Source organism: Populus nigra, chromosome 3 (genome assembly GCF_951802175.1).
Source record: "Populus nigra chromosome 3, ddPopNigr1.1, whole genome shotgun sequence".
Taxonomy (NCBI): Eukaryota; Viridiplantae; Streptophyta; class Magnoliopsida; order Malpighiales; family Salicaceae; genus Populus; species Populus nigra.
The window spans coordinates 887,400-900,574 of NC_084854.1; the positions used below are offsets into that span (position 1 = coordinate 887,400).

The window sequence follows — 13,175 nt, forward strand, 5'->3', positions numbered from 1 at the left end:
AAAGTTTTATTGGTTTTCAATCCTTAAATCAAGTTTATGGTGTTTTTTTTCTTTCTCATTTGTTCCTCATTCTTTTGATATTTTTTCTTTTGTTAAAGTTATTTTTCTTTTTTACTTTAACCTTTTAATAAATAAAACTTGGTTTGACCTCTAATTTATTTTTTATTTTTATTTTCACCCTCATTATTTTAATTGCTAATTTTTTTTATCTTGTATGCTTTTGTGTAATTAATTCCCCTATGATTTTATCTTTTAGAGTTTGATTTGTTGGGACTGAGTTTCGTGATTTCTACATGTTTGTTGCTTCTAGTTTAATGACTTGGATAATGAGTTTAAAAAATTAATATTAGTTGACATCTTTTTTAGTTTGCTTATTTTCTTTTCATATTTCATTGTTTGACATTATTTTTTATATATAAAAAAATGATTTTGTGGTTTTCTTTAATTTCTTTTCTATCGGATTATCCTGATATTATGACTTGAGCTCTATTTTTTGCAGGTTAACTCGGATTGGCTTGTCCTTTATTACCCAAGTTATTTGTCTATCACGTTACCTCGAGTTGACTATGACTGATTTTTTTGTCTGGTTTTTTTTTGTTGATCAAAATCCATACTTCAAAAGGTATTTTTCCAAGTTATCATGATCTTTTTTAAAAAAAAAAATTGTATGTGTTACTATCATTGTTTATTTTTTTATCATCTAATTAAAATAAAACTAATTTATTAAAACTGTTCGAGGTTATCACCTAATTCGTTTGTCTTTCTTGTTTTTTTTAAAGTGTTTATGACTCCTAGATTCTCGTATCCTTTTTTATTATTCTAATTGTTGTTTCTTGTTAATTGATTCCTCTTTTTTTTCTTTTTCTTTTTAAAATAGTTTTTTAATTTGTATTATTATCACTCCTCTATGATTTTTTTATTTATCCTTTTTTAAATAGAGGCTTTTATCAAATTATTTTGTATATGTTTATTTTTTGAAGATATTATTCTGATTTATCTATAATTTTTGTAATGTTTTATATAAATGAACTTTGTTTTTAGAAATAAGAAATATTTATTTTTAGATAATATTTCTAATATGTGTAACCTTGCAGACTACTTTTTCTTTTTATTTTATTTAATAAATTTCATGTGTGTTTATTTCTATTATTGTTTGATTGAATAAAAAATTAATTTCAATAAACAATAATAGAAATGACTTCTTTTTTTTTCAATTTTATTTTTAGTTATTGTAAATGTCTTTTTTTTTCTTATTTATTTACACAAATTGTTCTCGATTTGTTTAGTTAGATGAGTATATAAATTTTTCGATTTACACTAAAAATATTTTTATGAAAAGAATACACTAGAAAAGCCTACATGATTAATTTTTTATTAGAAAAAATTAGTCGACTAATAACCAAACACAGGTCAAATAACTAGTCTTATACAAGAGGATGAATGGCTTTGATACAGTTGAGACTTGAGACTAGTTAAGATGTAAGTATTTTTTTAAAAAAAATATATTTAGATTGCAGAAAAAATATATGATTTTTTTCTAGTATTTTTGGATAGTTTTGATATGATAATGTGAAAAATATATAAAAAAATCTAAAAAAAACATTAAATTAGTCCAAATGCACTTTTACAAAACACCTCCAACTTATGAACAAACACATTTAATAATCTCATGCTAAAGACTAAAGATTGCTACAGGACTAAATTTCATCATGATGTTCAACACAAAATCTCCAACAATTGGGCATAAGCAGAAGCATTTTCAAACTAAAAAACAAAAACCATTAACCAGTTACTTGAGTTTTGAAGTCCTGGCATCCTTGAACTGCTGGCAGACATGACCTAGTAGATTGGACTTGTTCATATCCAAAACATGCTGGGTCAAGCAGAAAACTTGACCTGCCTAAGTGTTACTAAAACCAAGCCCACTTGTAACCCAGCATTGCCAGCTACAGATGAGATATAAAAAAAAGAAAGCTAAATGCCATGAAACAGGTAGGTAGTCAAATCAAGAATTTTTCTTGATTGGTTTCCCATGACAAATTTTTTAATGGGGTGGACCAGAGAAACTAGTGAGTTTGTCCTCGCTATGCTTCTCACCAAGAGCATCATATACAAAATCCAGAATCAGTATTTGCCCAGGAAAGATCACTTGGCCCCCCAACATTTTGGACACTCCATGATGTGTAATGAGTGATGTGAATGTGAATCAAAACCTCACTACCTTAACCATCTCAAACCTGCTACAAAACTCAACTTGTTTAGTCATTTTTGCCTGCCGACACTTTCTTTTGACCTTCTCTTGTTAAAATATGAGATCAAGCCGTACATGTGCATGCATGTGCACATGCAAGCACATTCAGAGGAGCAAATAGCAGAAGAACAAAAGGAATGTGGAGAGAGGGATTACTTGAAACCTTGGATTAAACAGAACATGTGAAAATGTACATACAGTAGTTCTTTTACATGTTACACATTATAAGGATAAAATCTGGAAACCAGACAGCATTAAGCAAGCTTATGCTTTGACTTCACTCAAACTTTTTGGACTTTACAAGAGGAAATATGGCTTGAACCTTGAATGCTGCTAAATCACACACCCAAACATGAATATAAGTCAACTGTAAAAAAATTGAAACCTAATATCCTACCCATGACAACCAGCAACAATTCAATGCCCGAGGAAAACTAACAATGATCCGATATCCTATGTGAAAAAAATAACAATAATAAGAGGAAGTATGACCACAGTATGGAGAGGGATTTCTGAATATAGAAAATTCTATAGATCTTTCAAATCACAGGTTGAAAATGACTTCATTTTATTGAATTGAAGGCTATTCTTCACCACCATTTGCAAAGGAAAGAAAGGACCGAACTTCCTTTAAGTGCACAGTCGATCCAGATAGGGTGGATATTTGCAGGTTACCTGAACTTGATTGGAAGTGTATTGTACTCTATCTTGCTTTAGTTTACGCTTAGCTTATTTGCTCTCCAATCAGATCAAGACCAACGACAAGGAAAGTCACACCTTGGAAGAGAAGGAAGTAAAAGTGGACTCCCTGGGCCGATAACAAGCTCCTGACAGAAGCTGTGAGTAGGAGGAATGCTAGAGCGAGCTCCTTCCTGTATATCTTGTTCACTTTCTTAACAGGTGTAGGATTTGCTTCTTTTTGTTCCTTTAATTGGTTTAACAGTTCAAGCTCGGTCTCAGAAGCTCCTCTGCATATCGGGGCTTGGTTCATTGTCTTTGAGTCCCTCTCAGCAGCAGCCAGTAAGTCAGATTCTGATGACCTACCAGCCTTCTTGGTGACAACCCACTCGTATGAGCTACCCAACTGGAATAAACCAGATACCATGGCGTTGAATTTGGTAACTGACATGGTGTTTTCAAAGAGAAGGTAAGGAACAATAAAAGGGATGGATTTTGGGGTAGGAAGAATGTTGAGGAATGACATCAAGACAGGCACATAGCAAATAACCCACATAGGAAGCTCAGCCTCAGGGACAAACATTGTTAAAGGAAGAATTATGCAGAATAGTGTGAAGGAATAGAAAGGAAGGATAAGTTTTCTCAATAGAAAGAATAGGAATATTAAGTTTGCTTTCTTCCAAAATGCCATCTGCAAGATCGAAAACATGGAAAGCCCTTAGAAAAGTAAATCAGTGGAAGTTAAATTACAGGAAGCACAAACGGGTATCAAAGGCACCTTAGAGGTTATAATTGCTGGCAGACACAAGCGGAAAAGTTGCATAGGACCGGAATGCCAACGATGTTGCTGCTTCCTGTAAGCTTCATAGGACTCAGGAACTTCACAGAGGACCTAAATGGTTACACATGAAATTCATTTTGTCAGGGCTTGTTCCAAATTTGTGAGAAAGGAAAGTATGCACCTGTTTTCTTGTTGTCTGCTAAAATTCTAGAATGCTTCAAATGAAATGGAATGATCCTGAAAACAACTCTCCATTTGTTCATCTTTATCCTACCAAACTACATATACTGATGCAATGGAAGTGATGGATTTAGACTGATGAGAGCAAAAGAGTACCTTCACATCATTAAGGAAGATGAATTTCCAACCATTCAGATGTGCACGGACAGCTATGTCCATGTCCTCTACAGTTGTCCTTTCAAGCCATCCACCAGACTCTTCAAGGGCTTTGATTCTCCAAACACCAGCAGTTCCATTGAAACCAAAGAAATTTAGGAATGTTCCATTAACTTGCTGTTCCACCTCAAAGTGAAAACACAAATTAATGTTTTGGAGACGAGTCAACAAATTCTCATCCTTGTTCACAAATGCCCATCTTGCCTGAACCAACCCCAGTTCAGGATTTCCCTGCAACATAAGGTAAGAGAGGCGTGGATTAAACCCCAGAAACATTTTTGACAGAAAATTATTGAACTGAGATTCTTTTGTTTTTAACTACCTTGAAATGCGGCACTGTCAGCTTAAGGAAGTCTGGATTAGGCTGGAAATCAGCATCAAAAATTGTAACAAACTCATAATCCTTTACATAATCACAGCCCATTGCAGACTTGAGATTTCCAGCCTTGTAACCAGTTCTAATCAAACGATGCCTATAGATTATGTTGACACCCTTTTGGTTCCACTTAGCAACCTCTGCCTTGATTAACCATTGGATGCTCTCATCATTAGAATCATCAAGAACTTGAATCAGTATACGATCCTTTGGCCAATCCATTTGGCAAACCGCAGAGATAGACTGCTCATACACCTGCATACAAAGAAAATATCAACATCAAGGATTCTGTACAAAACTTCACAATGCTGCCATTTATATTTTATGTTAATTCCCTAGTCATCTAAGATTTGAGACTTCCTAGTTTGATATTGATCTAAATAACATATCCAAACATCATGACATAATTTTTTCTGAATAAGTGCTAAATACAATCCAAAAATTATTATTTAATGGCACCTAACTTAATCATATAATTCATTAATCTCTCAAAATTTCGCTATCTGTCATTTCAACTGCTTGAATTAAACAACTGTCCTCTAAATCTTTGTCACAGATTTAGCCACAAGTAAAAAGCAACACACATCAATGAAAGGCAAGCACAAGAATGTAAAAAAAAAAGGGGGGGAGATAAAGTTCAGTGCATTACCTCTCTTTCATTACACATTGGGATTTGAACAAGAACCATGGGATACTCGTAGCCAGATGCCTCAACATCATCTGACTTGAATGGATCCACTTCAATCCTTGGCTTAATCTTCTTGTATTTAATCCAAAAGCAACCCAAACAAAGTATCAAACGATCTACAGATTGAATAAGGAACAAAACAACACAGAATTGAGAGAGAGCTTGAATTAAGGGCGCAATGTAATCAGCCCTGAATGTTAACCAAGCAACATAAACCACATGAAGCCAGCCTTGCAAATCCAAGGCCCTTGGGATATGCAAATTAGCACTCTCAAAATAACGCCAACCTTTCAGATAGGCAACCACTTCAAAAGCCAAAATTGCCAAAGAAGCAACCAAAAACACTCTAATGATTTGAAGTACTAATTTCCCTTTGCCTAACTTCTCAGTAGCCACAGCAACACCTTGTCTAAAGATCAACCTCTTCTTTATAGTCCCTAGCAAGGCCCAAAAGACAGTAGCTAACCAAGCAACACAACCAACAGCTCTATGAGCCTTGAGGAGCAAAACCCATGTGACTTGCTTTGCATTCTTGCCTCTACTCTTCTCAACTGGCCTAAATGCAGAATCTGGACCATTGATTTCCACGACAGAATAGTTAGGATTCTCCATTTTCACTACAACAGGTGTTCCCTCCTTGCTATCTTTTCCCCACCAATCTGAAAAATCCAATCTTGGAGCCATTTTTCCTCTCTATCTTCAACACAACTTTACAAACAACATTAAAAAAAAAAAAAAACCCCAAGAAACCAAAATACTCAAAGCTCCAATCTTTTCAACAAAAAATCAAAACCCAGATCCCAAAACCAAGAAACAAGAGACCCCCATTTTAGAACCAACCATATTAAACCTAGAAATCTAGATCCCTCCCCTCCCTCAATCAAAGAACACAACTTTAAGGCTACCCACTCATGCTAAAGTACAATGTGGCGAGAAAAAGCAAAAGAAGAGAAGTGAAAGAGATGTTCTTTGTACTCTCTTCACTCAAAGACACTACCAAGAGATCCAACATGGCAAAGAAATACTATGAGGTAAGGTATCTGTTGTTGCAGCTGTAAGAACCCTTACACCATGTGAATTTGTCTAATATTCCAAAAACACAGCCTATAATAAACCTTACTCTTTACCTGTCCAAATATTTTTACTCCCATATGTATTAGTTTTCCAAAACTTTATGTGAAACATGGATTAAAGACATGGCAACATGGACTAAGAAGTAAACATCAGTTGACTAGGAAGTAAACAGTTCTGAATGTGAACATCTAGGTAATGGTATCATGTTCTTGTGACGTTGTGTTGACTAAATTATGAGGTAACCACATGGAAATTCCCACACCTAATTAAGCAACAAGCATGTTCACTAATCACAGACATTTGTTTCAATAGGAAGTTTCTTTTTATTTTAATTTAATTTTTATACTGGATGGAGACATGTTATTTAAATTTAAAAAAATCTATTTGATATAAAAATTTATGTAAAAATATTTAATGCATTAAAAATTCACATGCATCATATGAGTGGGTTTTAAAAAAACTTTCGATTGACAGATTATCAAAACTTTCGATTTTTTTACCAAAGCTCATTAAACTAAGTTGAGTTGATCATAGTTACCCAAGAATGATAGTAAGAACATGTCGGTTATGTGAGAAATGGGAGAGAAGAATATTCTTCTTCTGTTCTAACATTTTGTTCGGTCCCCGAACTATTTTGTTTTTTAAAAATACAAGTAATTAAAGTGAATAAAATCAAAAGAGAAGCCACAAGTGGATTGGAACACCAGTAAGATATCAATATTACCCTTCACGACAACCTAAAAGCTAACTCTTAAGGGGCAGGAATGTCTTTTCAGCACCACTCCAGTTTCCAGCTCCAAGAAACGAGGTCAGGCACCCCTTCTGCCCATATTTATTTCTGGAGAATTCTTCTCGTTTTAGGGAATTTTAAATTACAGAAATTAGATGAAATAATAGTGTATTAAAACCATGATTATGCTAATTAAAGTGGGTTGTTTTTATTTTTATTTTTATTTTTATTTTGGCTCTTGGTTGAGATTAAATAATGCAATAAGTGCAAGAATTAATGGAGAATTAACAATAGAAACACTAACATAATAAAATGAGAAGCAAGGCAGCCAATGTGAGGAATCTTGGGAGGTTAATTTTTTATTTCTCTCTTGGAGAGCCATGATTGGCATTTATTTTTATTAATTAATAATCATTAATTGCATGGTCCTTTTTACTGTCAGTAAAAGAAATTTGCAGTCACTTTCTTTATTGGCAAATGTTATGAAGAAGTGGCTTTTAGGTGGGGCGGATGACGTCTTTGAAGACTGGTGATCATGATACCTTACAAGGAGTATACTTATGGTTCCAAAAATAAATATACTATGAACTTATTATAAGCATGGATAATTCGATTTGGAAAATGCTTAGTTAATTTAGTTTTGCTATATAAAAATGAGTAACTAAACTAAAGTTATTAAACTTAGCTAAAAATTTATTTGATCCAAAGTTTAGATAGTAAATTGATGATGTCGATAAATGTTAATTAAAATAATATTATTTTAATATATTTTAAAAAAAATTAAAATAATATTATTTTGATTTTTAAAAAAATATATAAAATGAATTTTAACTAGGCCAACCAAGTTAATTTATATTTAGTTTTTTTTATAAAAAAAAATTGATTCAGCCAAGTCTTTGATTAACTTATTAAGAGAGATTTAATAATAATTACTTAAATGGTAAAACAAAGTTTTTTTTTGTGAGGAGAAAATTAACTTAGAATTAGACTTGATCTAATTAATTAATCAAATTTGTAGTTCAAGTAGATTTTATAAGATTTTCATACCGGTCTACAAAATTAATAAATCACAGTACTTTATGCTAAACTTGCCAAATGGACAAGTGATTAGTGGTAAAACAAATACATATCAACCTTGCTTGTAGAGAAGGTTGTGGAATTATTCTATTTTTGACACTTCTTCTTCATTTTTTTTATAATTTTTTAAAAAAACTCAAAATAATATTATTTAATTTTATGCTAAACTTGGCAAGTGGACAAATGTTCAGGGGTAAAACAACTATAATACATCAACTTTGCTTACAGAGAAGGTTATGGATTTATGCTAATTTTGACACTTCTTCCTCTCCTTAATTTACACAGTTTTTTTTTGAAGAACTTTGGCCTTTAGGAGATTCAGTGATGCCAACAGTATATACTGCCCTTTCTTGCTTGTGGCTTCTATGCCAATAAAAGAACAAAATGCCATTTGTTCCAGTACTCTTTTAATATATATATTTTTGCCTTTAGTGCATATCTATGATCCAAAATGCCATCATCATTTTGCCCTACTTTCTTGGCACATTGATAAGCAAGTAATTGGACATTAGCTTATATATGTACTTTATATATATATATATAGTCTTCTTTATTGAAATTTGATAAAGTAAGTATAATGAGAAAGAATTATGTCTTCTTTTTTCTAATTAATGGTAAAGGTATTTTAAACTAGCTTTTTAAAATTATATATTGAGCACAGTACTGAGCTGGAGAAGTAAAGCTGGAGGAGGGTCCTCTCTCTTTCTAAAACGCACAAACACACACTCACTACTGTAACCTCTTCTATATATAGAGTGTATAAAAACTATAAATATTGACTAATGTAATAAATTATATTTAATTATTATGTTTATTTGTTTATTTTACTCTTAAGGGTTAGCTTACTGGTCAAGGTTATATTTTATTTTTATTTTTCAGGTTTACACTTTTAAGACTATCTGAGAGAAAATGTATCTTAATTAAATTGATGTTCTTATGGTTAATGTTTTTTTTTAGACCGAATGCTATCTCTGATTGGCACCAGGGCATGTTCCTATGCATTAGTTTATATATATATATATATATCATGCAAAATTCTTTGTTTTTCTATTGCCAGGCTGCCACCCACTGCATGCCCAAGGAAATTAATGAAGCAAAGACTGGCTCTGTCGATCGAGCAGCGTTACATTAGGATCACAGAATAAAGAGACCACTGGATGAGCATGGATCATATTATTATTACTACATATTGTTTTTATTATTATTATTATTTTCATGGGAGATACCAACATTATTATAGTTAATATTTTTATATATACATATATATATTATTATCATTGTCAGAGTTCGGATATCTGAAAGTGCTATGTTTGAAACTCTCTACATCGATCTTCAACTCCTTCAAAATTACGCGCGCACAAACACATATTAGTGAAGAAAAAAATTGATTTATTTTTATAATCAAGCAAAAAATAACCATTTATGTTGAGATTTGAAGATTCATGAATTTTTTTATACCTTGATTAAAAGTTGGAATTTAGATAACATTTTATTATTGTAAGAGAACATGTCCCTTTATAATTTCTATTTTAAAAAGAAAATATTTACTTTAAAACAATTATATAAATAAATTTATTTTATATTTCTATCTCTTGAGATACTTTTATATATCTATAGTATCTAAAGAGTTTAAAGATGCAATTGATTATTGAACTATAACAACTCATTTCAAGGCTAAAAGTAGCATTTATGTGGACTAAAGTGGGCAAGTTTTCTGAACTGTATGCAAACAAGATTAAAATGTTGCCTCCTTCACCCTAATTATATACATATACGGAGAACCCTAATTTTTTTTTTCCATTAATTGTGTAATTAATAACATGTGATTGATTATTGGATTTCTGCAATCCAAGATCGATCTCAAATCTTAATCATGGAAAGCAAATCTAAGGACAAGGTGGCCATCATGAAGGAACCATCACAACACTTAAACACGTGAATGCATGGCGACTTGATACAATTATATGCAACCACAAAGATGTGACAACTACAAGGTTGAAGATCTGGAGCCATTGCTATTAATTGCGATCTCATTCCAAGACCAGGGTAAACTAAAATAAAAAAAAAAATCCCGACTTTGGGGATCTTGTAAATGAAAAATCCATTGATTTTTTCAAGGCTATCTGGAATCAAATTTCACACATTTTTTATATCATTACGGATGTTTAGCATGGCATATAGGGGGTTGTATAGCTAGTATCATCATTATATATTTAGGTTGGTTAATGATAAAGTTTGAGCGAGCATGCCACCATACTAGGGTTGTGTTGGGTCGAAGCTCTTAACTTGAGGTCCAAGACCCACCAAACTTCACCTAATAGCTTTGCTGTCTAGTTTATTCTTTGAACCAAGACCTTTTAAACTTGACCCGACAACTTTGTTGTCTAATTTATTTGTTTTGGGTTGAGGCTTATCACAACACCAGACTAAACAGCTTGTTGTTTGTTTTTTTTATTTATTAAGATTTTGAATTTATTGACCGGTCATCAGTTAATAAATGAATTGTTTAGTGTATTATATGTATAACTTTTCTTCAATATATCAAGTTGAATTTGGATGGTATATATCAACTTAATATATTAATATATGAAGTTTGGTTTGAAAATACTCGAACCGTGAAAAAAGAAGAAGAAGACACACACGTACATGATTGCTTCGATTACATAATGTGCTGGGGATATATTGCTTTTTAACCCTATTTTCTATGTTACAAATCAGAAAAGTAATACTTTCTTCTTCTTTTTTCTATTGTCATGGTGGCTTTTTTCCATTTTGACAACGAATCTAACCCTTTCAAGACTTTCTTTAGACAGAATCATTGTCTTTCGAAAGAAACGTCTTGATCTCATCAACAGTATCATCCTAAATTTACAAGGCAAAATTTGTAAGAATTCCTTTTTTTCCCCCCACTTTACAACATAAACAACTCTTTGTTTAGATTTTTGGGTGACCAAAAACAGTATTACATTTATGATAAAGTTAAAGGCAGAGTACTATCCATGGAAAGACCACAGGATTTCTGTGAATTGATTACACTTGTAAAAAGACAACCTCCAATATTGTGTGGATGAAGGACAAAGCAAAGGAGAAAGTGGCATTGGGGTCTATATCTGGTTACAACGATTTGGTTTTTGAAACCCAAGCGCTTCGAGTAGTTGATGATTCGCATTTTGCTACTACTAATAAGGATGGTAATAGATCGGGTCAATGCCGGGTTTTTCATCAACCCCTGTTCTCCATTCGAAATACATCTCTTGTCCGATCTCAATTTATCTCAATTTAATCGAATCAAGTTGAGTAGAAAATTTTACCTGCTTTGATGGTATCCGATATGATCTGGGTTTTTTTATTAAAAAAATAGCTTTACGAAAATAAAACCTAATTTTTAAAATAATATAATCTTCATCTTTGAATCATAAATTATAAAATAGAGTGTAAACTTACAATCCATGTATAAAACCATAAGAATTCTACACTATTCATAAGATGAAAAAGGTGATAACGAGTGAATCCTTCGCTCTTTTCCACTCTCGGTTTAATTGGAAAAAATCGAATCCAATTAAATAGGATGGAATTGCCATTCTTAACTAGCTAGTAGCTAGTAATCATTCACTGAATCACAGTTTTGAAACCCATGAATTTCAAGAAGAGAGAGATTTGGAACCCTAGAAGTGATCAGGGGACAAACAACACACAGCAATAATTGCCCCACAAGGCCAAATTTTTCGTCGGCCAAAATTGACATTTAAAAGTGGATCATGAACCAATCTACTTCAGGCCTCTCATTGAATTAATTCATCTCAACTGATTTCCAGTACGTGGGATTGTTGGTAATGAGACATCAGGTCCTCTATAATATTATGCATCTCAGCATGCAGGACTAAGACATATTGGTTTCATCCAAGACAAAGGAGCAATACCATGTGCTTATACTTTAGTAGAATCATTATCTAGGAGGGATACGAGGGAGTTGCTCTCATATGAGTTGCTTCCTTATTGTCTCCTAGGTTTAAGTTGTGAAAAGTATAATATTTTTGAATTTCTTTTAGTTTCAATTAATGTGCATAATTTGTCTTGAATTGAACTAGAGGCACGAACGTTGTTTTTTTGCATAAAAAATAAGAGTGTAGATACTAATTAGTCGTAAAATGAAAAGAAAAATTTCAAGAAACTACTTGAAATTTTTTAATGAAAAATATATAAATTATATTGAGCAAATCTGGTAGTAAACAATCGTTCTAACTTGTTAAAGATTATCGTAGCAACTATAGTAGGATATAATACTTACCACGACGCATGTAAACTAATTTAGAGAGCGTTTGGAAATGCGGATCAACTTGTATCTTTAAAAAATTTAAATTTTTTTTAAAAAAATTAATTTTTTTATGTTTTGGATAGTTTTGCTGCGCTGATCTCAAAAATAATTTTAGAAAAATAAAAAAAAATCATTTTAATATATTTTGGAATGAAAAGTACTTTGAAAAGTAACCGCAACTACACTTTTAAATAGGCTCTTACAATTAATGTCTTCGTCGTTGATGCTCGTCTAGCAAAACTCTCGCTAGTGCCCTTTACTTAATTATTTAAATTTTTAGATTGGAATATCTTTTTGTAAGATACAAGGAATAATTTTCTAGAGTTCAATATTTTTCTCCTCCCACGCCTTAACAAAAAATGGAATTCACTTCTTTTCCTTTTTCGATATTTTGGGATGGTGGATTTAAAGTAATGAACTCTCATATAGAAGATCCTTTCTTCAAGCCATAAAAAGAGAAGGGATTCATGGTCATAAATTACTGAGATTTTAGTAGCAATGATTTTCTTGATTTCAATACTTAAGCCTGAAAAAGAAAAGGAATTCATTGTCATTATTCAATGTAAATTAATCAACCTAAAAAGAAAAGAAAAGACAAGAAAAGAAAATGGGTAGTAATAGCAAGACATTTTGAAGCACAAATTTTAAAATCATGTTTGGTAAGCTATTCAATGTCGAGGAACCTCCAAAAACAGAAGGGCCACTTCTTCTCCTCTAAACCATCCATGAAATATTATGCTATTGGTTATCAGCAAGCTATGGCCAGCTTTCATTTTCAACATAACTACAAGCAAGCATTAGGCAGAAGA

At 32.1% G+C, this 13,175-nt stretch overlaps 1 protein-coding gene across 1 annotated transcript; it reads right to left on the reverse strand.

Annotated features, from left to right (window-relative positions):
- Positions 1–2,579: 2,579 nt before the first annotated feature.
- Positions 2,580–6,431, reverse strand: LOC133689363 (probable xyloglucan glycosyltransferase 5). Its single transcript, XM_062109196.1, has 5 exons — positions 5,132–6,431; positions 4,429–4,737; positions 4,047–4,337; positions 3,708–3,821; positions 2,580–3,620 (listed from the first exon to the last, which is right to left on the reverse strand). The coding sequence occupies exons 1-5, from the start codon at positions 5,852–5,854 to the stop codon at positions 2,976–2,978; spliced, it is 2,082 nt and encodes a 693-aa protein (XP_061965180.1). The 5' UTR covers positions 5,855–6,431; the 3' UTR covers positions 2,580–2,975.
- Between the last annotated feature and the right edge of the window lie 6,744 nt (positions 6,432–13,175).